Source organism: Oncorhynchus nerka, linkage group LG26 (assembly GCF_034236695.1).
Source record: "Oncorhynchus nerka isolate Pitt River linkage group LG26, Oner_Uvic_2.0, whole genome shotgun sequence".
Taxonomy (NCBI): Eukaryota; Metazoa; Chordata; class Actinopteri; order Salmoniformes; family Salmonidae; genus Oncorhynchus; species Oncorhynchus nerka.
This window is the reverse complement of record NC_088421.1, coordinates 42,808,721-42,830,586: the sequence shown is the minus strand read 5'-3', so window position 1 is coordinate 42,830,586 and position 21,866 is coordinate 42,808,721. Positions and strand designations below refer to the sequence as shown.

The 21,866-nt window shown below is 41.9% G+C and overlaps 2 protein-coding genes across 4 annotated transcripts in view; both read left to right on the top strand.

Moving 5' to 3' along the window:
- LOC135564756 (oocyte zinc finger protein XlCOF19-like) overlaps window positions 1-21,866 on the top strand; it is a 70,355-nt gene that overhangs the window by 22,809 nt on the left and 25,680 nt on the right. The window contains exon 2 of one of the 3 annotated variants that reach the window (XR_010461258.1): window positions 10,024-10,112. The exons of 1 other annotated variant lie outside the window; for it this stretch is intronic. The gene's annotated coding sequence lies outside the window, so the exon portion shown is untranslated. Of the gene's footprint in view, window positions 1-10,023; window positions 10,113-21,866 lie in introns of those variants that run through there. One more of the 3 variants, XR_010461259.1, reaches the window with a different exon arrangement.
- Window positions 4,606-20,631, top strand: LOC135564969 (gastrula zinc finger protein XlCGF57.1-like). Its single transcript, XM_065011045.1, has 4 exons — window positions 4,606-4,653; window positions 10,035-10,200; window positions 11,037-15,640; window positions 15,844-20,631. The coding sequence occupies exons 1-3, from the start codon at window positions 4,606-4,608 to the stop codon at window positions 12,461-12,463; spliced, it is 1,641 nt and encodes a 546-aa protein (XP_064867117.1). The 3' UTR covers window positions 12,464-15,640; window positions 15,844-20,631.

The following is a 21,866-nucleotide window of genomic DNA, read 5'->3' as shown; positions in this document are numbered from 1 at the left end:
GGCTAATAGGAGCACTGCCTCTGGATGAATGTTTTCCTGTTTGCTTATGGGGGAATACAGCTCATTGAGTGCGGTTTTAGTGCCAGCCTCTAACTGGTAGTATGTAGATGGATACAAAAAATACAGATACACTCTAGGTAGATAGTGTGGTCTTCAGCTTATCATGAGATACTCTACCTCAGGTGAGCAAAACCCTTCGACTTCCTTAGATATCGTGCACCACCTATTAGAGGTCGACCGATTATGATTTTTCAACGCCAGTACCGGTTATTGGAGGTCTTAAAAAAGCCGATATCGATGATTAATAGTCCATTTATATATAAATTACATTTTTTATTTTTTTATTTTTTTATATATATATATATATATTTGTAATAATGACAATTACAACAATACTGAATGAACAATGAACTCTTTTATTTTAACTTGATATAATACATAAATAAAATCTATTTAGTCTCAAATAAATGAAACATGTTCAATTTGGTTTAAATGATGCAAAAACTGTGTTGAAGAAGAAAGTAAAAGTGCAATATGTACCATGTAAAAAAGCTAACTTTTGAGTTCCTTGCGCAGAACATGAGAACATACGAAAGCTGGTGGTTCAATATTCCCAGTTCTTCAATTTTACGGAGCCGTTCCGTTATTCTTTTTTATTTTAGATTACGGGCGGCAACAATGACGGCCTAGGAACAGTGGGTTAACGCCTAAATATTACTGTTCATATACCTTTAACTGTTGAATGTTTTAATAGGCACTTTAGGCTGGCAATACTAATCTCAGGAGTTGATAGGCTTGAAGTCATAAACAGCGTCGTGAAGCAAGCATTGCTAAGAGCTGCTGGCAAACGCAGTAAAGTTTGAATGACGCTTACGAGCCTGCTGCTGCCTACCACCACTCAATCAGACTGCTCTATCAAATCATAGACTTAATTATAATATAATAAACACAGAAATACGAGCCTTTGGTCATTAATATGGAAAACAAAAGTTAATTCTTTCAGTGAAATACGGACACGCTAAATATTACTGTTACATCGCACAACCTTCAATGCTATGTCATAATTATGTACAATTCTGGCAAATTACTTCGCAATGAGCCAGGCAGCCCAAGCTGTTGCATATACCCTGACTGTATGCAATGAATGCAAGAGAAGTGACACAATTTCCCTCGTTAATATTGCCTGCTAACATGAATTTAACTAAATATGCAGGTTTAAAAAATATATACTTCGGTGTTTTGATTTTAAGGCAAAATATGTTTATGTTTAGGTACATTCGTGCAATGATTGTTCATTTTTTGCGAATGCGCTTTTGTTAAATCATCTGCCGTTTGGTGAAGTAGGCTGTGATTGGATGATAAATTAACAGGCACCGCATTGATTATATGCAACACAGGACAAGCTAGATAAACTAGTAATATCATCAACCATGTGTAGTTAACTAGTGATTATGTTAAGATTGATTGTTTTTTATAAGATAAGTTTAATGCTAGCTAGCAACTTACCTTGGTTCCTTGTTGTACTCGTGTAACAGGCGGTCAGGCTGCCACGCAGTCTCCTCATGGAATGCAATGTAATTGGCCATAATCGGCGTCCAAAAATGCAGATTACCGATTCTTATGAAAATCGGCCCTAACTAATCGGCCATGCCGATTAATCTGTCGACCTCTACCAAAACAATGCATAGGCCCCCCCCTTGTCTTACCAGAGGCTGCTTTCTGTCCTGCCGATTTTGGTGTGTAACCCGCAAGCTGTATGTCCTTAATGTTGTCGTTCAGCCATGACTCGGAAACATAAGATATTACAGTTTTTAATGTCCCGTTGGTAGGATGTACGTGCTTTCAGTTCGTTCCATTTATTTTCCAGTGATTGAATGTTAGCTAGCAGAATGGAAGACAAGGGCAAATTAGCCACTCGTCGCCTGATCCTCACAAGGTATCCTGATCTCTTTCCGCAAAACATACGTTTCCTTTTCCAGCAAATCACAGGGATCTGGGCCTGGTCGGGTGTCTGTAGTATATCCCTCGCGTCCGACTCATTGAATCGAACGAGAAGTTCTTCTTTGAGGTGAGTAATCCCAATACTGATGCCCAGAAGCTCTTTTCGGTCATAAGAGAAGGTAGCAGCAACATTATGTGCTGAGAAAATATACAATGTAGGCCGCCTGTCAGTATTTGTCATCATATTGAGAAAATAGTCTTATGTGGACATCTTATCTCAGGATATATGAGTCAATATCCGGCCAAACCATGAATGATATCTGGAGGGAATCCAAAAACGATTTGTGCATAATAGAAAAGTATGGATTTCATTATTGAGCCTTTGCTGAACACTGCATCAGAAATCCTCCTTATTTTCAGCATATCGAGGTCAATATATGGACCTCACCGAGAGAAACTTCATGTCTTGAATGTGCTGAGAAAACACAGATATGCAATGTATACAGTCAGTATTTATCAACATGAAGAGAGAAAATAGCGTGTCACACCTCAGGATATTGAATGATTCCATATTCGACCATAGGAAATGTCCATGTGTGATATTCCGAGTAATCCCAATATATATATATATTTTTTTTTATTTCACCTTTATTTAGCCAGGTAGGCCAGTTGACATTTACAACTGCGACCTGGCCAAGATAAAGTAAAGCTGTGCGACAAAAACAACAGGGTTACACGTGGGATAACACAATAGAAAAATCTATATACAGTGTGTGCAAATGTAGTAAGATTAGGGAGGTAAGGCAATAAATAGGCCAATAGTGGTGAAATAATTACAATTTAGCATTAACACTAGAGTGATAGATGTGCAGATGATGATGTGCAAGTAGAGATACTGGGGCTATTTACAGATGAGCTGTGTACAGGTGCAGTAATCGGTAAGCTGCTCTGACAGCTGATGCTTAAAGTTAGTCAGGGAGGTAAGTCTCCAGCTTCAGTGATTTTTGCAATTTGTTCCAGCAGAGAACTGGAAGGAAAGTCGGCCAAAGTAGGTGTTGGCTTCGGGGATGACCAGTGAAAAATACCTGCTGGAGCATGTGCTACGGGTAGGTGTTGCTATGGTGACCAGTGAGCTGAGATAAGGTGGGGCTTTACTAGATGACCTGGAGCAGGTGGGTTTGGCGACGAATATATAGCGTGTGTCAGCCAACGAGAGCATACAGGTCGCATTGGTGGGTAGCATATGGGGCTTTGATGACAAAACGGATGGCACTGTGATAGACTGAATGCAATTTGCTGAGTAGAGTGTTGGTGGCTATTTTGTAAATTACCTCACCGAAGTCGGAAGGATAGTCAGTTTTACGAGGTTATGTTTGGCTGCATGAGTGAAGGAGGCTTTGTTGCAAAATAGGAAGCCGATTCTAGATATAATTTTGGATTGGAGATGCTTAATGTGAGTCTGGAAGGAGAGTTTACAGTCTAACCAGACACCTAGGTATTTGTAGTTGTCCACATATTCTAAGTCAGAACCGTTCAGATTAGTGATGCTAATCGGGCGGGCGGGTGCGGGCGGGCAGCGATCGGTTGAAGAGCATGCACTTAGTTTTACTTGCATTTAAGAGCAGTTGGAGGCCACGGAAGAAGTGTTATATGGCATTGAAGCTTGTTTGGAGGTTTAATAACACAGTTTGCAAAGAAGGGCCAGATGTATTCAGAATGGTGTCGTCTGCGTAGAGGTGGATCAGAGAATCACCAGCAGCAAGAGCGACATCATTGATTTTATACAGAGAAAAGAGTCGTCCCTAGAATTGAACCTTTGGCACCCCCATAGACTGCCAGAGGTCCGAACAACAGGCGAGGCAGTCATTTGAGAAACCAAGGCTATTGAGACAAGAATGTGGTGACAGACAGTCGAAAGCCTTGGCCAGGTCGATGAAGACGACTGCACAGTATTGTCCTTTATTGATGGCGGTTATGATATCGTTTAGGACCTTGAGCATGGCTGAGGTGAACCCATGACCAGCTCGGAAACCAGATTGCATAGCGGAGAAGGTACAGTGGGTTTCGAAATGGTCGGTGATCTGTTTGTTAACTTAGTGTGCTTCTTCTGGTGTGCTGTGTATGGGGTTATTCTGTGTGGTCATCTGTGGGATTAAAGCTGGAGCACTTTGCCAAAAAACAATCACACTCCAGATTCCCTGTTGCAGAACACATGCAGCTGACGTCGCTATAACGAATTTTCCCAGGTGAAAGAGTGACCACCTGGTGGAGCCTCAATGTGGACGATACGGCTGGAAGGTCAGCTGGCATTTATTTCACTGCATCCTCCACAGTTTGCTCCTGAATGTAAAACAATTTCACCTTGGATTGTCCCTCACTCGGAGCTTGGTACAGGGACAATTCCATGGGGATATCAACTCTTTGGCTGACAAGCCTGTTGGCCCTGCTCTTCAATGTGCCACCCACACCATCTGGGGCACCTTTGCCCTGACTAGCTTTGAAGTAGTTCCAGGTTCCTCTTGTAAACCCCTTCTTGAAAATGTCAGTACAAAAGAGGTAAAAATTACCACTCTGCTTGTACTGTGTGTAGGAACCGTCGCAAAAAAACCAACATCCGGGCATCTCTCTTGGATTTCCCTCAGGATGGGCTCCAGGTGTTGCCATATGGCAGGTGGTCACTTCAGTCTGGATGACAATACAGTGCAGAAGGAGGTAGGGGCAGATGCTGTTAACCTCTTGCTTCTACCTGAGACGCTTGCGTCCCAACTAGAGCTCTGGAAATGCAAATGTGCTACGCTAAATGCTAATAGTATTAGTTAAAACTCAAACGTTCATTAAAATACACATGCAGGGTATCGAATTAAAGCTACACTCGTTGTGAATCCAGGCAACAAGTCAGATTTTTAAAATGCTTTTCGGCGAAAGCATGAGAAGCTATTATCTGATAGCATGCACCAATACACTACAACACAAAAGCCACGCAGGGGACGTAAACAAAATAATTAGCATTTCGGCGTTACACAAACCGCACAATAAAATAGAAAACAGTCATTACCTTTCACCATCTTCTTTGTTGGCACTCCTAGATGTCCCATAAACACTATTGGGTCTTTATTTCGATTAAATCGGTCCATATAAAGCCTAGATATCGTTATATGTAGACTGTGTGATAAACGAAAAAAACATCGTTTCAAAACGTAACGTCATTTTTTTAAATTCAAAAAGTCGACGATAAACTTTCACAAAACACTTCGAAATACTTTTGTAATGCAACTTTAGGTATTAGTAAACGTTAATAAGCGATAAAATTCATCAGGAGGCGATGTAAAGATCATTAGCTGTCCGTCTGGAAAAATGTCCGGCTAGAAACTCAACGAAAATATCCGGTCCTAGACCTGAAGAAATACGGTGCCTCGCATGTGTTTGACCAAGAAAAAACTCGAAGGGAAATGACAACTCTAGACACCGTGTGGAAGCTGTAGGTACTGCAACCTCAGTCAATTAATTGTGGTTCACCTTTATCAATGGGTTCAAGTAGCGCATGGATATATTTTCCCATTTTCAGTGATCAGTTTTTCCTGTGCTTTTCGATGTAAATGCCGTTCTGGTAAAGCCACAGCAGTGATTTAACCAGTTTTATAAACGTCTGAGTGTTTTCTATCCACACAGACTAAGCAAATGCATATACTATATTCCTGGCATGAGTAGCAGGGCGCTGAAATGTTGCGCGATTTTTAACAGAATGTTCAAAAAAGTAGAGGGTCGACTTAAGAGGTTAATGTGATGCACCAAAATGGACAGCTTGTGCTTGAGTGTTGTACTTGCAGCCGTAGTTCTCAGAGAAGTCAATATGGACTGCACATTAATTTGCAAGGAGGTTCAGCGCCTGTGAGAAAACATATTGCTGTCTGATGTTATAGAGATGGTGCCTGAACTTCTGGAGCAAAATGTTTCCACCAGCTCTTCTTGTGGGGCATTCAAATCATTTTTTCAAAGTGCTCTTTGTCCACAGTGGTACACTGAAGGTGGGAGATGCGATCGGTGTCTCTGTAGTGGCTTTTGAGTGTCTAGGTATTATTGCTGCATTTCTCACATTCCCCATACATACATACATACATACATACATACATACATGCATGCATGCATGCATGCATACATACATACATACATACATACATACATACATACATACATACATACATACATACATACATACATACATACATACATACATACATACATACATACATACATCTATACATACATACATACATACATAGCTTGCTTGTGGTGTCACACGTGACGGCATGCGTCAGGCTCTCCACATTGGATGTGTAGATGATGTGCATCTGGTGAAGCTGTTAGGCTCTCCACATTGGATGTGTAGATGATGTGCATCTGGTGAAGCTGTTAGGCTAAATAAAGCCTCATGTTGTTTGCACATGCATGTGTCACGATCTGCCAATGTTGGAAGCACAACCCAGTAGGAGGGGAAGTGTGCAGAACAGTGAGTATGATAGACGGAGGTTGGTATGCTCATCTAGGAACTTCAAATGGAGGGTCTTCATTGAATCCACCATATTTTCTTTTTTTTGTCAGCTTTTTCTTTTTTTCCTGTTGTGATCCTGCTGACATCGTCACATAAAAATAATCATCTCACCGTTGATCTCAGCGTGACAGCAATCCCCTTGTGCTTCTTCCTCTGGTACCCGTAGACATTTTAATTTACCAGTTGTATCCACAACCTCCTGCCAATCTCTGCAACCTGTACTTCAGGATTTTGCTGGTGACTATTCCTGCAATGACTTGTCTGTCACTCTCTATCTTTGAATGTGTGTACTTGTTATGTACTTCCTCAGCTACTGCTGTATGAAACAACAGGGTTCTCCTTAGGGATGTGCCCGAGATTTGCCGAACCAACTTGTTGACTTTGGATCTTGGAGATGGGTGGTCCTTTTTCGATCGTTGGAGCCGCTTTCTGTATTTCTCTGCTCGCTGTTCGACTTTCCTCAACTGATCTTGTAGTTTCTGCAGCTCCCTGTTTAATTTTGCTTTGACAGCGCTCCTTTTCTTCTCCCAAAGTCATGTTGCCTAAAAGAAACATATAAATATATTGTTACTTAACCATTTCACCTGCAGCAAAATAGACAGCGCCAGCCGTTAACTGTAACCATATAGATACTTTCATTATTGATTTCACAGTAGCAACTTATTTGAGGGTCGTTACCCAGTAATTAATAGATATAAATGACTTACTAATGCTGGTTATTATAAAGTGTTACCCTTAATTATTACATATTATACCTGTCAAGTCAAAGTGATGCCTATTTCACTGTTCATTGTGCAGATAGTTCCTTTTCTTTACTTAAGCGTATACAAGTACCTGTTTTCTTTGTTCACCTCTCAACACAGAATGGCCGCATGTGTTCGCGCTCCTTCAAATCGCTTGAAGAAAATATCCTTTCTATTTTATACAGCTAAGTTCAATTGTTTTCTTCATACTATAAAATAATGCCACGGAATTCTAAGCAAATCTTGCCTGCTAAATGAACTAGTGTAGCCAACAGCCATATGGCATATCCATATCAGGGCTTAACATAAGTACTGTCATGACTGGCCTGTTCGGGTCAGGTTACTGTGGACCACAATCCTGCAGAGACATCTCTCATACCCACCGGAGGGGGAGAGATTGAGAGGTATGGAGGTGGGGGGTTTTATGACACCTCACGCCCATTGTAAATCGTAAATATATCCTTATGATCTGTGCTTACACTAATGTAACAATACATGTATGTTTTGGTCGATCAAGTTCATATTTATATCCAAAACCTCAGTTTACATTTGGCTTTGCCTCCAAAGCATCCTGTGAATTTGCACAGAGCCACATCAATTTACAGAAATTCTCATAATAAACTTTGATAAAAGATACAAGTATTATGCACAGAATTATAGATATACTTCTCCTTAATGCAACCGCTTTGTCAGATTTCAAAAAAGCTTTACGGAAAAAGTAAACCATGCAATTATCACAGTATGGCGCTCAGAGACCAAAACAAGCCAAACAGATACCCGCCATGTTGTGTAGTCAAGAGAAGTCAGAAATAGCATTATAAATATTCACTTACCTTTGATGATCTTCATCAGAATGCACTCCCAGGAATCCCAGTTCCACAAATGTTTGTTTAGTTCGATAAAGTCCATTTATGTCCAAATACCTCCTTGTTGTTCGCGCCTTGAGTTCACAAATCCATGACGCGCGATCACTAGGTCCAGACAAAGTCAAAAAGTTCCGTTACAGTCCGTAGAAACATGTCAAACGATGTATAGAATCAATCTTTAGGATGTTTTTAACATAAATTTTCAATAATGTTCCAACTAGAGAATTCCTTTGTCTTTAGAATTTCATTGGAAGCAGGTCGCTCTCACGTGAGTGAGCGTGATCAGCTCATGCCACTCTGGCAGACACCTGACTCAATCAGCTCTTATTCTCCCCCACTTCACAGTAGAAGCCTCAAACAAGGTTCTAAAGACTGTTGACATCTAGTGGAAGCCTTAGGAAGTGCAATATTACCCCATAGACACTGTATATTCAATAGGCAATGAGTTGAAAAACTACAAACCTCAGATTTCCCACTTCCTGGTTGGATTTTTCTCAGGTTTTCGCCTACCATATGAGTTCTGTTATACTCACAGACATCATTCAAACAGTTTTAGAAACTTCAGTGTTTTACATTTACATTTAAGTCATTTAGCAGACGCTCTTATCCAGAGCGACTTACAAATTGGTGCGTTCACCTTAAGACATCCAGTGGAACAGCCACTTTACAATAGTGCATCTAAATCTTTTAAGGGGGGGGGGGTGAGAAGGATTACTTTATCCTATCCTAGGTATTCCTGAAAGAGGTGGGGTTTCAGGTGTCTCCGGAAGGTGGTGATTGACTCCGCTGTCCTGGCGTCGTGAGGGAGTTTGTTCCACCATTGGGGGGCCAGAGCAGCGAACAGTTTTGACTGGGCTGCGCGGGAACTGTACTTTCTGTCCAATACTACTAATATTATGCATATATTAGCATCTGGGCCTGAGTAGCAGGACGTTTACGCTGGGAACGCTTTTCATCCGAACGTGAAAATGCTGCCCCCTCACCCAAACAGATTAATCAGCATCACGTCTGGCACGGTAGCGCCTCTGCTTTTCAGCAGCGCTCAATGGTGTGCCAGAACTCTGTTGAATGATGTGGCAAATCGCGGTTCTAGTGTTGCACCCTTGGCCCTCACGCTTGCTCTACTTCTGCCTAGATAATATGTTAAGGAATCCCTAATTGTCTTTCTTTCCTCCCTAACTGTGCACTTGTTCACTTCCCTTAACTGATTTGAAAGGAAATGGCTGTTATAAAACATATGGTGGATTCTCCCACTATCACATGACTCCACCAATCCAATGACGTTTTTTTCTCTCTTTGGTGCAATTTTCACAAGGATGTGGTACATTTTCACAAGGATGTGGTACATTTTCACAAGGATGTGGTACATTTTCACAAGGATGTGGTACATTTTCACAACTCTAAGCACAAAAATCTGTTTAAAAATTCTTAGGCCATTTTCAATAAATTACTTTTGAAAAGATTTTCCTGTCATTTGTAAACTATACATTTATCTATAATTTAATGAAACTGCTAAAAACTGAACCACGAAACCAAAATTGGATAGTGTCGAGTTTACGTACAGTTTGAAAAAAAAAACGGTATAAATTGACATCAATTTAATTTAGGTTGGAAGCTAAAACCAAATAATTGATGTATTTGACTGTAAATACTACACCACTCTTCTTCAGCCAGTGTACTTCTATACAGTAGGGCAAAGTGAGTCACTGTGCTACCATTTGAAATGATGGTGTGGTGTACAATGCACTGCTAAAATACTTGGGTGATTTGACAAAATCTGTACGTTTGTGGAAAGTAGTGAACGATTGCACACTTCAGGAGAGATGGGGTATTATAAGGATGCAGCCATCAGAGATTTAGACTAAAGTCATCACATTGTTTGGTCTAATGATATTCTATGTACAATACTTCCTGTGGTCACCAGGACAGAGCTAGTCCGTCCCCCTCCAACCTGCCAGAATCCCTGGTCACAACTCTCCTGGTAGCACCTTACTGCTGGGTCTGAAGAGGGTGTTTGTGCGGCTGGTCGACTGCAGGAAAACACCAGGGCAGAGTGGAACTGTGAGAGAAGGACACGAGGATGGAGATTTGATTTCATCAAGTAAGAACAATGGTGTGTGTGGATGAAACTACAATCTGATTCTGCAACTTCTGTTAATTCATTGATAAACAATATATACTAATTGGCCAGTTTATTAGGTACACCAATCTAGTTCCGGATCGGGCCAGCCTTTGTCTCCAAAACAGCCTGAATTCTCCGGAGTGTGGATTCTACAAGGTGTCGGAAACGTACCACAGGGATGTTGGTTCATGCTGACGCAATGGCAACACGCAGTTGCTGCAGACGGCTGCTCATTCATGCTGCCAACAGCCCGTTCCATCTCATCCCAAAGATACTCTATTGGGTTTGGTCAGCAACAATGTCCAGATACACTGTGCAGTTATTTGTCTGTTTGTGGCCCGCCTGTCAGCTTGCACGATTCTTGCCATTCTCCTGTGACCTCTCTCGTCAATGAGCTGTTTTCACCAACAGGACTGCTGCTGACTGGATATTTGCTTTTTTGATGCACCATTTTTGGTAAACTCTGGGCACTGTCATGTGTGAAAAGTCCAGGAGGGAGGCTGTTTCTGAGATTCTGGATCCGGTGCGCCTGGCACCGACGATCTTACCACGCTCAGTTGCTTAGGTCACTTGTTTTGCCCATTCTGATGTTCAATCAAACAGGAACTTAATGTCTCTGCCTGTCTGTCTCCTTTATATAGCAAGTCATAGCCACGCGACTCACTGTCTGTAGGAGTGACCTATTTTCATGAACTGGGGAGTGTACCTAATAAACTGTCCACTGAGTGTATAATGATATATTGTTGATGTTTGTTTATGGACCAATATTTCCAAAACAGAGTTGTTCAATGTCTGTTTCAATGTCTGTTTCACAGGGGACTCTCCTCCTCTCAGTGGGAGGGACTTATCATCTGGGAAGCTTCAACAACAACATGTTGCTGACAAGGCAGAGAAGAGTGTCTCCCAATCAGAACACCTCAAACCCCAGCACAGACGTACAGGGAAGAAATCTCACCACAGCTGCTCTGACTGTGGGAAGAGTTTCACTACACGGAGGTCCTTCATAATTCACCTGCGTATTCACACCGGAGAGAAGCTTTATCACTGTTATCAGTGTGGAAAGAGCTTCAGTCAGTCAGGCAACCTGACAACACACCAGGTAACACACACTGGAGAGAAGCCTTATAGTTGTGATCAGTGTGGGAAGAGCTTTGCTCGGTCTGGACAGCTGACTACACACCGGGTAACACATACTGGAGAGAAACCTTATAGCTGTCTTCAGTGTGGAAAGAGCTTTAATCAGGCAGGCAACCTGACAGCACACCAGCTAACACATACTGGAGAGAAGCCTTACAGCTGTGATCAGTGTGGGAAGAGCTTCAATCACTCAGGCAACTTGACAGCACACCAGGTAACACACACTGGAGAGAAGCCTTATAGCTGTGATCAATGTGGGAAGAGGTTTGCTCACGCTTCCAACCTAACTAGACACCAGGTAACACACACAGAAGAGAAGCCTTACAGCTGTGATCAATGTGGGAAGAGTTTTGCTCAAGCTTCCAACCTAACTAGACATCAGGTAACACACACCGAAGAAAAGCCTTACAGCTGTGATCAATGTGGGAAGGGGTTTGCTACATATTACACATTCAAATATCATCTGAGAATTCATACAGGGGAGAAGCCTTACCGCTGCCTTGATTGTGGGAAAAACTTTGCGAGTGCAGGATCCCTAACCATACACCAGAGTGTACACACAGGAGAGAAGCCTTATAGCTGTCATCAGTGTGGGAAGAGCTTTGCTGTAGCTAACACCCTGATTATACACCAGCGCATTCACACTGGAGAGAAGCCTTATAGCTGTAATCTGTGTGGAAAGAGCTTTGCTGTGGTTTCCACCTTGAATAAACATCAGCGCATACACACTGGAGAGAAGCCTTATAGCTGTGATCAGTGTGGGAAGAGCTTTGCTCTATCAGATAAACTAACTATACACCAGCGAACACACACAGGAGAGAGGCCTTATAGCTGTGATCAGTGTGGAAAGAGCTTTGCTCGAGCTTCCACCCTGAATTCACACCAGCGAACACACACTGGAGAGAAGCCTTATAGCTGTGATCAGTGTGGAAAGAGCTTTGCTGAGTCAGGGACCCTGAATTCACACCAGCGAACACACACTGGAGAGAAACCCTATGTCTGTCTATGTGGAAAGAGTTTTTCTCTTTTAGGGCAAATAAAAAAACACCAGAAATCAAAAACGTGCCATATTTCATCTCCATCCTATACCCGACAGTGGTTATAGATCCCTAAATTAAAGGCTCTATAGAAAACATATCCATCTCCCATTCTTAAACAGTTGACTTAGTCTGATCACCATGGTAACCTCTGTGGAGCATAATATGCAGCTCTGATCTAGGATCAGGTCTCCCCTGTGTCTATGTAATATCACACATTGGGATCTAAATGGATAAATGTTATCATAGAAAATGTCATATTGTGTGTGGGAGGGGGGGGTGATGTTGATAATTGTATCGTCTTTCATATACGCATGATACTATTATTAAATCTCATTATGTAGAATAATGTTTCAACAATAGGTGTATTTTCATGTATTCAATTAATCAATAAATTCAATCTAATATCTTATAAACAAGATATCGCTTTAATGTTAGTTTTCTTGTGTGAGCAAGATGGTGCCAACAGAAAGGGTCGCCTCGCTTCTAGTCCAGCCGGGAAGAACTATTGGATATCAGAGTGACGTCAACTTACCAACAATTTGACCAGGAATACAACTTTCCTGATGCAGATCCTTTGTTCGCACCACCACCCAGGGCATTCGATCTGATTCCAGAGGCCGACCCAAAACAACGTCGCCGCAGAAGTGGTAGACGGAGTGGCCTTCTGGTCAGAATTCGGAGGCGTGCACACCACCCACAGCTTCCGAGTATATTACTCACTAAAGTCCAGTCTCTAGATAACAAGGTAGACGAAATTAGGGCAGGGGTTGCTTTCCAGAGAGACATCAGGGACTGTAACATACTCGGTTTCACGGAAACATGGCTCTCTCAGGATATGTTGTCGGAGTCCGTACAGCCACCGGGATTCTTTATGCGTCACGCTGACAGAAATAAACATATCTCTGGGAAGATGAAGGGCAGGTTGTTTGTTTCATGATTAAGGACTCATGGTGTAATCATAACAACATACAAGAACTCAAGTCCTTTTGTTCACCTGACCTAGAATTCCTCACAATCAAATGCCAACCGTATTATCTCCCAAGATAATTCTCGTCTGTTATTGTCTCCGCCGTGTATATCCCCCCTCAAGCCGATACCACGACGACCCTCAAGGAACTTCACTGGATTTTTTGCAAACTGGAAACGATATATCCTAAGGCTGCATTTATTGTAGCTGGGTATTTTAATTAACAAAGCAAATTTGAGAACGAGGCTCCCTAAATTCTATCAGCATATTGATTGTAGCACTCGTGAGGGCAATACACTGGATCACTGCTACTCTATCTTCCAAGATGTATACAAGGCCCTCCCCTGCCCTACGTTTGGCAAATCTGACCACGTCTCCATTTTGCTCCTGCCTTCCTATATGCAGAAACTCAAACAGAATGTATCTCCTGACGAGGACTATTCAACGCTGGTCTGACCAAGCGTAACCCACGCTTCAAGATTGTTTTGATTGCGTGGACTGGGACATGTATCAGGTAGCCTCAGAAAATAATATCGATTTATACGCTGATTCGGTTAGTGAGTTTATAAGGAAGTGCATTGGAGATGCTGTACCTACTGTGACTATAACCTACCCCAACCAGAAACCGTAGATAGATGGCGGCAGGTTCTGAAATTAACACCCGCCAAGCGCCAAATGTGGGTAGATTTTTCATTTGGCGAGTAAATCTCAGAAGGTTATCAGCCACACTGGCGGGTAAATGTTTGTACAAAAATAGTAATGTAATCAAATCTGGCATGATGGCTCAAGGGAATTACTCATGTTTGCCAGCCTACCACAGACCGTCTCTAGTGCTCCTAGTTTCGCGGCACTGTTTACCACACGGTACATCAGCTACTCGACATCGCTCACTTGCCACGGGTCTGCTGCTAGCTACTGTTCAATAAATAGCTATTATGTGGCTATATTTACCTGGAGTGAGCCAACCTTTTGAAATGAAAACCCACTGATGAAAAGGAGGACGAATCACAGAAAGTTTTGTGAGAAATGAAGGTTTGGAGATAAAGGCGTTTCAAGAGGCTGGCTACAGTAAGATGCGGAGACTGTGGTGATGAATTGTTCTGTGTGTCACCAGTGTGCTGAAGATAAAAGCAGAAACAACTAATTTGTTATCAGAAATAAAATGATGAACCTGGAGAACATTTTTGACCATGAACACAGCAAGTGTCACCTTGCCTGCGTGCCTTGAGTGTCCCAGGCTCAATCAGAGCCTCTCTTCTTGACACCCTCTGTGACTGCAATAATGGCAATGTCAGAGCAGACCAGCACGAAGATGAAGATACTGTTTAGGACTGTACATGCCATTGGCAAGAAGGTGAGACCACTTTCTGACTTCGAGTGGATGTGTGAATAAGTGAATGTTGTTACTCTTGTAGCTAGACTAGTACTTGTGTAGATTTTTCAAGTCTATTTAGCAGACGTGGTCCAGTATTGTAGGTTATTTCTCAGTTATTGATAAGCTTTGGTTCACCTCAAAATAGTGTATACATAACCAAATTATAGGCCTACTGATGATGACATGGATCTCCATGCTTTCCTATGGCTCTGTGACATTCTATTTGAATGTTTGTCTCCAGATGCTGTTTACATTTTGAAGCATTGTGACACAATTGACTTTACCAGCCTTATAGTGTTGACCCTTAAGTAAACAAAGGCTAGAAGGCTAATTTAGCACAATCAACTGACAGCTATATTGGATAACATGATTGTATATTTAATTATTATTGAATTAATTTGATGTCTTTATTTTTGCGGTTTGGATGAGAAAAAAGGAATCGCTGCGGGCTTAACTAATAGAAATGAGAAGCAGGCCAAAGAGTTTATGCACCATATTGCAGAGGTCTTGAAAAAGAAGGGTCAACACTGCAAATATTGACTCTTTGCATCAGCTTTATGTAATTGTCAATAAATGCCTGTGACACTTATGAAATGCTTGTAATTATACTTCAGTATTCCATAGTAACATCTGACAAAAATGTCTAAAGACACTGAAGCAGCAAACTTTGTGGAAATTAATATTTGTGTCATTCTCAAAACTTTTGGCCACGACTGTACACCTTCTACCACACCAGTCCACTGAACAGGGCAAACCTGGTGAACAGCTTCCAGGCTCTTGGGCACACACCGCTGGTGCCACCAGAATTGGCAGGACTCGATGGGGAAGGACACCTATTGCGTGCACTGGACCACTTCCTGCGACGGTACCAGGGGCTTGCTTGTCCAGCGTCTGGAACAGGTAGTGGCTCTAGATTGCTATTCTAAGTTCTCCAGAAGTCATCATCAATATGCAATGTCCAGTAAATAACAACAAACACGGTTACCGTTGGTAACATCATGTTTCAATGATTTATGTACTAATAAAATGACATATCTAATATAGGTTTTTTTGGACAGCAATTCATTGTCTATTTGTATGTCTTTGTTCTTTATGTATTTCAGATTCAATCTGCTGATGCCCAAAATGTGTCAGGTGTCCAGCAGGCCAAGGCCAGGAAATACTACAGTACTGCGAGGGAGGCTGTTGTTATCCACTTCTGTGGCTTCCTGCATGACACTCTAACACATCTGAGCAACCTGTTCGCCCGTCTGCAGAGGTCCACCATCACCAGAGCAACCTGTGCGCCTGTCTGCAGAGGTCCACCATCACCATAGCAACCCATTCGCCTGTCTGCAGAGGTCCACCATCACCATAGCAACCCGTTCGCCTGTCTGCAGAGGTCCACCATCACCATAGCAACCCGTTCGCCTGTCTGCAGAGGTCCACCATCACCATAGCAACCCGTTCGCCTGTCTGCAGAGGTCCACCATCACCATAGCAACCTGTTCGCCTGTCTGCAGAGGTCCACCATCACCAGAGCAACCTGTGCGCCTGTCTGCAGAGGTCCACCATCACCATAGGAGAAGCCCACAGCTCCTTGTGCTCAACACAGGCAATACTTAAACATACCTGGTTTTGTACTTCTTATTTAATCTGCAATAAGAAATAGTTACCTTAAGAGAAAGGACTACGTCATTAAGAGAGAGAGAATGTTGTAAAAGAACATTCTGAAAGGATGGTAAAATGAGCCTGTTGTCATCAGAGAAGGGCCTGTGATGAAGGCCACAATGGCCAACAGATATGAGGGGATTTCGATTGCCCTATGGTGACAGCAAGACACTCGTCACATCACCGGACAAAATGCTTGACGGGCTAGTGGAGAGTATGACTGACAGGTTCCAGGACCCCAGTGTAGAGGTCCTGTGTGCCAACAAGCTGGTCAGCTTCACCAGTGTAGAGGTCCTGTGTGCCAACAAGCTGGTCAGCTTCACCAGTGTAGAGGTCCTGTGTGCCAACAAGCTGGTCAGCTTCACCAGTGTAGAGGTCCTGTGTGCCAACAAGCTGGTCAGCTTCACCAGTGTAGAGGTCCTGTGTGCCAACAAGCTGGTCAGCTTCACCAGTGTAGAGGTCCTGTGTGCCAACAAGCTGGTCAGCTTCACCAACTGGCCAGAGTCAGGATTTTGTATTACAGGGCAGTCAGGTTACTTTATGTTTTGTATTACAGGGCAGTCAGGTTACTTTATGTTTTGTATTACAGGGCAGTCAGGTTACTTTATGTTTTGTATTACAGGGCAGTCAGGTTACTTTATGTTTTGTATTACAGGGCAGTCAGGTTACATTATGTTTTGTATTACAGGGCAGTCAGGTTACTTTATGTTTTGTATTACAGGGCAGTCGGGTTCGGGATCATATTTTTATACTTTGAGAAGTAAAACTGCATGATCTTGTTGTAATGTATACAGTTATTCTAGATTTTGGAGACACTGAACTGGAAACCCTGGTGGACCACTTCCTGTCCTGGAGACCTCTGGCATCCATGTTGAAAGGATCCCTGACCAGTGGACTGTCCTGGAGACCTCTGGCATCCATGTTGAAATGATCCCTGACCAGTGGACTGTCCTGGAGACCTCTGGCATCCATGTTGAAATGATCCCTGACCAGTGGACTGTCCTGGAGACCTCTGGCATCCATGTTGAAATGATCCCTGACCAGTGGACTGTCCTGAAGACCTCTGGCATCCATGTTTAAAGGATCCCTGACCAGTGGACTGTCCTGGAGACCTCTGGCATCCATGTTGAAAGGATCCCTGACCAGTGGACTGTCCTGGAGACCTCTGGCATCCATGTTGAAAGGATCCCTGACCAGTGGACTGTCCTGGAGACCTCTGGCATCCATGTTGAAAGGATCCCTGACCAGTGGACTGTCCTGAAGGTGCTGATATACCAAAAGCCCCAGTCCCTGTAGAAGATGTCCTGGTTCTGTGTCAATGTAACGGATGTGAAACGGTTAGCTTAGTTAGCGGTGGTGCGCGCTAAATAGCCTTTCAATCGGTGACGTCACTTGCTCTGAGACCTTGAAGTAGTGGTTCCCCTTGCTCTGCAAGGGCCGCAGCTTTTGTGGAGCGATGGGTAACGATGCTTCGTGGGTGTCAGTTGTTGATGTGTGCAGAGGGTCCCTGGTTCGCGCCCGGGTATAGGTGAGGGGACGGTCTAAAGTTATACTGTTACATCAACAGCAGCGATCAGCAGTCCTGCCCTGATGTGCTGGCATTGGTTGATCTGGTCCTCTCCTTCCCTGCCTCCACAGCTGAATGTGAAAGAGGTTTTTATACAATGAAACAGATGAAAACTGATTGGTGGTCCAACCTAACGCCTGATACATTGATACATTGTCAGATCTTTTTGTTTTTTATTCAACCTTTATTTAACCAGGTAGGCAAGTTGAGAACAAGTTCTCATTTGCATCTGCGACATGGCCAAGATAAAGTGTAGTAATTCGACACATACAACAACACAGAGTTACACATGGAATAAACTAAACATACAGTCAATAATACAGTAGAACAAAAGAAAACAAAAAGTCTATATACAGTGAGTGCAAATGAGGTAAGTTACGGAAATTAATAGACCATGGTGGCGAAGTAATTACAATATAGCAATTAAACACTGGAATGGTAGATCGGCAGAAGATGAATGTGCAGGTAGAGATACTGGGGTGCAAAGGAGCAAAATAAATAAATACCAGTATGGCGTCGAGGTAGGTAGATAGATTGGCTGTTTACAGATAGGCTAAGTACAGGTGCAGTGATCTGTAAACTGCTCTGACAGCTGGTGCTTAAAGCTAGTGAGGGAGATGTGAGTCTCCAGCTTCAGAGATTTTGCAATTCGTTCCAGTCATGGGCAGCAGAGAACTGTAAGGAAAGACGACCAAAGGAGGAATTGGCTTTGGGGGTGACCAGTGAGATATACCTGCTGGTGCGCGTGCTACGAGTCTCCTTATGGTCCAGCTGTCCTCTCCAGAGATCAGGGAGTATGATCTGATAAATGCTGTGATGCTGTGGCACCAGGACTCTTGTCAGGAGCAGGAGGCCAGACTTCATGGACCGTGCAAAGAGGGTGATTGCGGTAGAGAATGAGGAGTCTGAGGTTTAAGTTGATTAAAATGTTTAAGCATCTGACAGGTTTACAAAACCTTCAAATGTACTTTTAGGTTTGATCCTTAAGTACATTTAATAGCAAACACTTCAGTAGAATTTTGATAAAAGATAGCTCTTTGGAAGCTCTCACCATCACTTTGGTCACAATGTTTCTGTCCTACAGTGCTCATCATCAATGAGTCATGAGGTCTTCAGCTTGTTTTAGGCTGTCTTTTACACACTGCTTGTACACTTATTTTGCAGTGCTCTGCAATCTCTTCAACCTCTTTCCATAGTTCTCCAATGTAACCCTCACTTCTGTAGTCCTGCAATGTGTCTGTAAGGGCACCTACTAGATCCACAGCCCTTGCTAGGTCAAGAGAGCTTGATTGGAGCATGTCAGAAAGACATTTGGCATCACCAAGCACTTTACAAAAGGTAACCAAAAGCCCTATAAAATGTGAATATATCTGAGAATGAAGGCCCCTTGCATCCACTGACTATTTTCAAGTGTGATATCCTGTAATTGATTCAAATTAATCAATTATACATTGGATAATAATTTCCATGAGGTCAAGGCAAGAACTGTGCATTCTATGTAATAACTTTTAGATGTATAATGTAATAAAACTGGTACAGTTGAAGTCGGAAGTTTACATGCACTTAGGTGTAAGTCGCTCTGGATAAGAGCGTCTGCTAAATGACTTAAATGTAATGTAATGTTGGAGTCATTAATTAAAACTTCTTAGGGATAGCCCCCTTTTTTTCAATTTTCGACTAAATGACATACCCAAATCTAACTGCCTGTAGCAGGGATATGCATATTCTTGGTACCATTTGAAAGGAAACACTTTGAACTTTGGAAATGTGAATTGAATGTATGAGAATATATCACAATAGATCTGATAGAAGAAAATGCAAAGAAAAAAACAACCTGTTTTTTTTCTACCACCATCTTTGAAATGCAAGAGAAAGGTCCCAGTTCTAGCCATCACTCTGGTTGTAATTCAGATGGTGTCCACAAGATGGCAGCAGTGTGTGTGCACAGTTTCAGACGGATAACTTGAAGTATGAGCGTTCTACATGACATTTAGTGTGAAGTCACCCAGGTACATTTGTGCAAATCTTGAAGGAGACGTTTACATTCATAATACATTTTTCTGCAAGAATATCGTCAAGTCTGTATACTTTAACTTTGATATAGCTTTTCCATTATTAGTAGCCATATTATTAATTCAACATTTGCAAAACAACCAGTTTTCATAACTCTGAATATTCTTATAGTTTTTGTCCAAAAGGAAAAGGCATGCTGTCACAAAAGGTTAGCACCTACATTTTGTGACAGACACAGGGTTTCCGGATACTCCCGTAATCTAGCTAGCTTTGTTTGACCCCGATTGGTGCTTATTTGACAAAGATACAATTGTAAATGCTGGTGTTCCTAGCTCCAACAGTGCAGTAATATCTAACAATACACCCGTCTAAAAGTAAAATAAAGGAATTATTGACATGTACACACCTGTACAATCACTCTCTCTCACACACACACACACTTGGGTAATGCAAGTTATTTTGCTGTTAGGGGAATAACCTGTAATGTGAATGTAATAATCTGCTGCTGTATTGTTTTGTATTATCTGTGATGGTTTTGTTTGTCTTGTTTAGTTTATTAATCATTGTACCTAAACTGTATGTATAAACATGTATACGCAGGGCCCAGCTGTAAAAGAGGTCTGTCTGTGTTCCTTGTTGAAATAAAGTTATAATAATAATACACATTGATAAAAAAATTACAGAATGTATTTGTAGACCTTGTTGTCAATGAGCCAGGGGGCTTGTTCAGGCTCACTTGGGGTGACAATGTATATGTTCCTAGAGTGTAAAATGTATTCTATCATTGCAGCAATGGTACCTTTCTGTGTGTTTATCACTATTTCTATTCATCCCTCCATCCCTTTCAGTTTGCCCATAGGGTAAAACCCCTATGACAATGTCAGCATACAGTACATCAGGTTATTACTCATGTTTACCCTTTAATCATATATCATTGGAAATATTAGATTCATAGCTGTCCATCAGACACATTTTCAGAATGTTCAGATTGACAGAAAGTTGATATTTGACCTCTAGGAAATATATCAGAATTACCTGTCATTGCTTTAAAAAGTAAATTATTCATTTTTAACTTTGTTTGACATGTGGTTCTGAAACATCGTAAAAATGACCTTTTAAAAAATGCCATGCCTCGGGGGGAGATCCCTCGACTGGACCCCCACCCCATAATGGGCTACCACCTCCACCCCGACCACCACTCCTCAGAGAGGTCACTACATGCCTTAGAGGACTCTGATGTCAACGTCAGAAGACGTACGAGTGAAAAATATCTTCAGATAGAAACATAAAATAGACAAACATACTTTGATAATGTAATGTGTTGTCGGTTGGATGACACAGGACCAAAATACACATTAGGAAAAGGTGAAGATCATTGCCTTGCATCAGCATTTGAGAATAAATATAGCTGACTATACTGATCAAGTCACCTTGTCTGAGAGAGAGTTACACGGTAATCAAAATGTCTTCCCAGGGTAAGCCTATGGGAAAAATGAATGGGAAAAAATGAATGGAACCATTTCCCTGTTCGAGCACTAGGTTTTATGGGTATTATGACTAGTACACTGTGGGGCTCTAAAGAGAGAAATAGTAATAGGTACTAATTTTGCCATGGTTCATTGGACAAAGCCTATGGGGAAAATGTAATGGCGTTTATGTAGGGTGTTGGATAAATGCCGAAAATAATAACGTTTTGCTCCACAATATTTATCAGCTAACGCCACTTCTTGTTCATTTTGAAGAATTTGTAACAAAAAAAGCACAGAAGGCTTCATAAAATACACTGCTCAAAAAAAATAAAAGGAACACTAAAATAACACATCCTAGATCTGAATGAATGATATATTCTTATTAAATACTTTTTTCTTTACATAGTTGAATGTGCTGACAATAAAA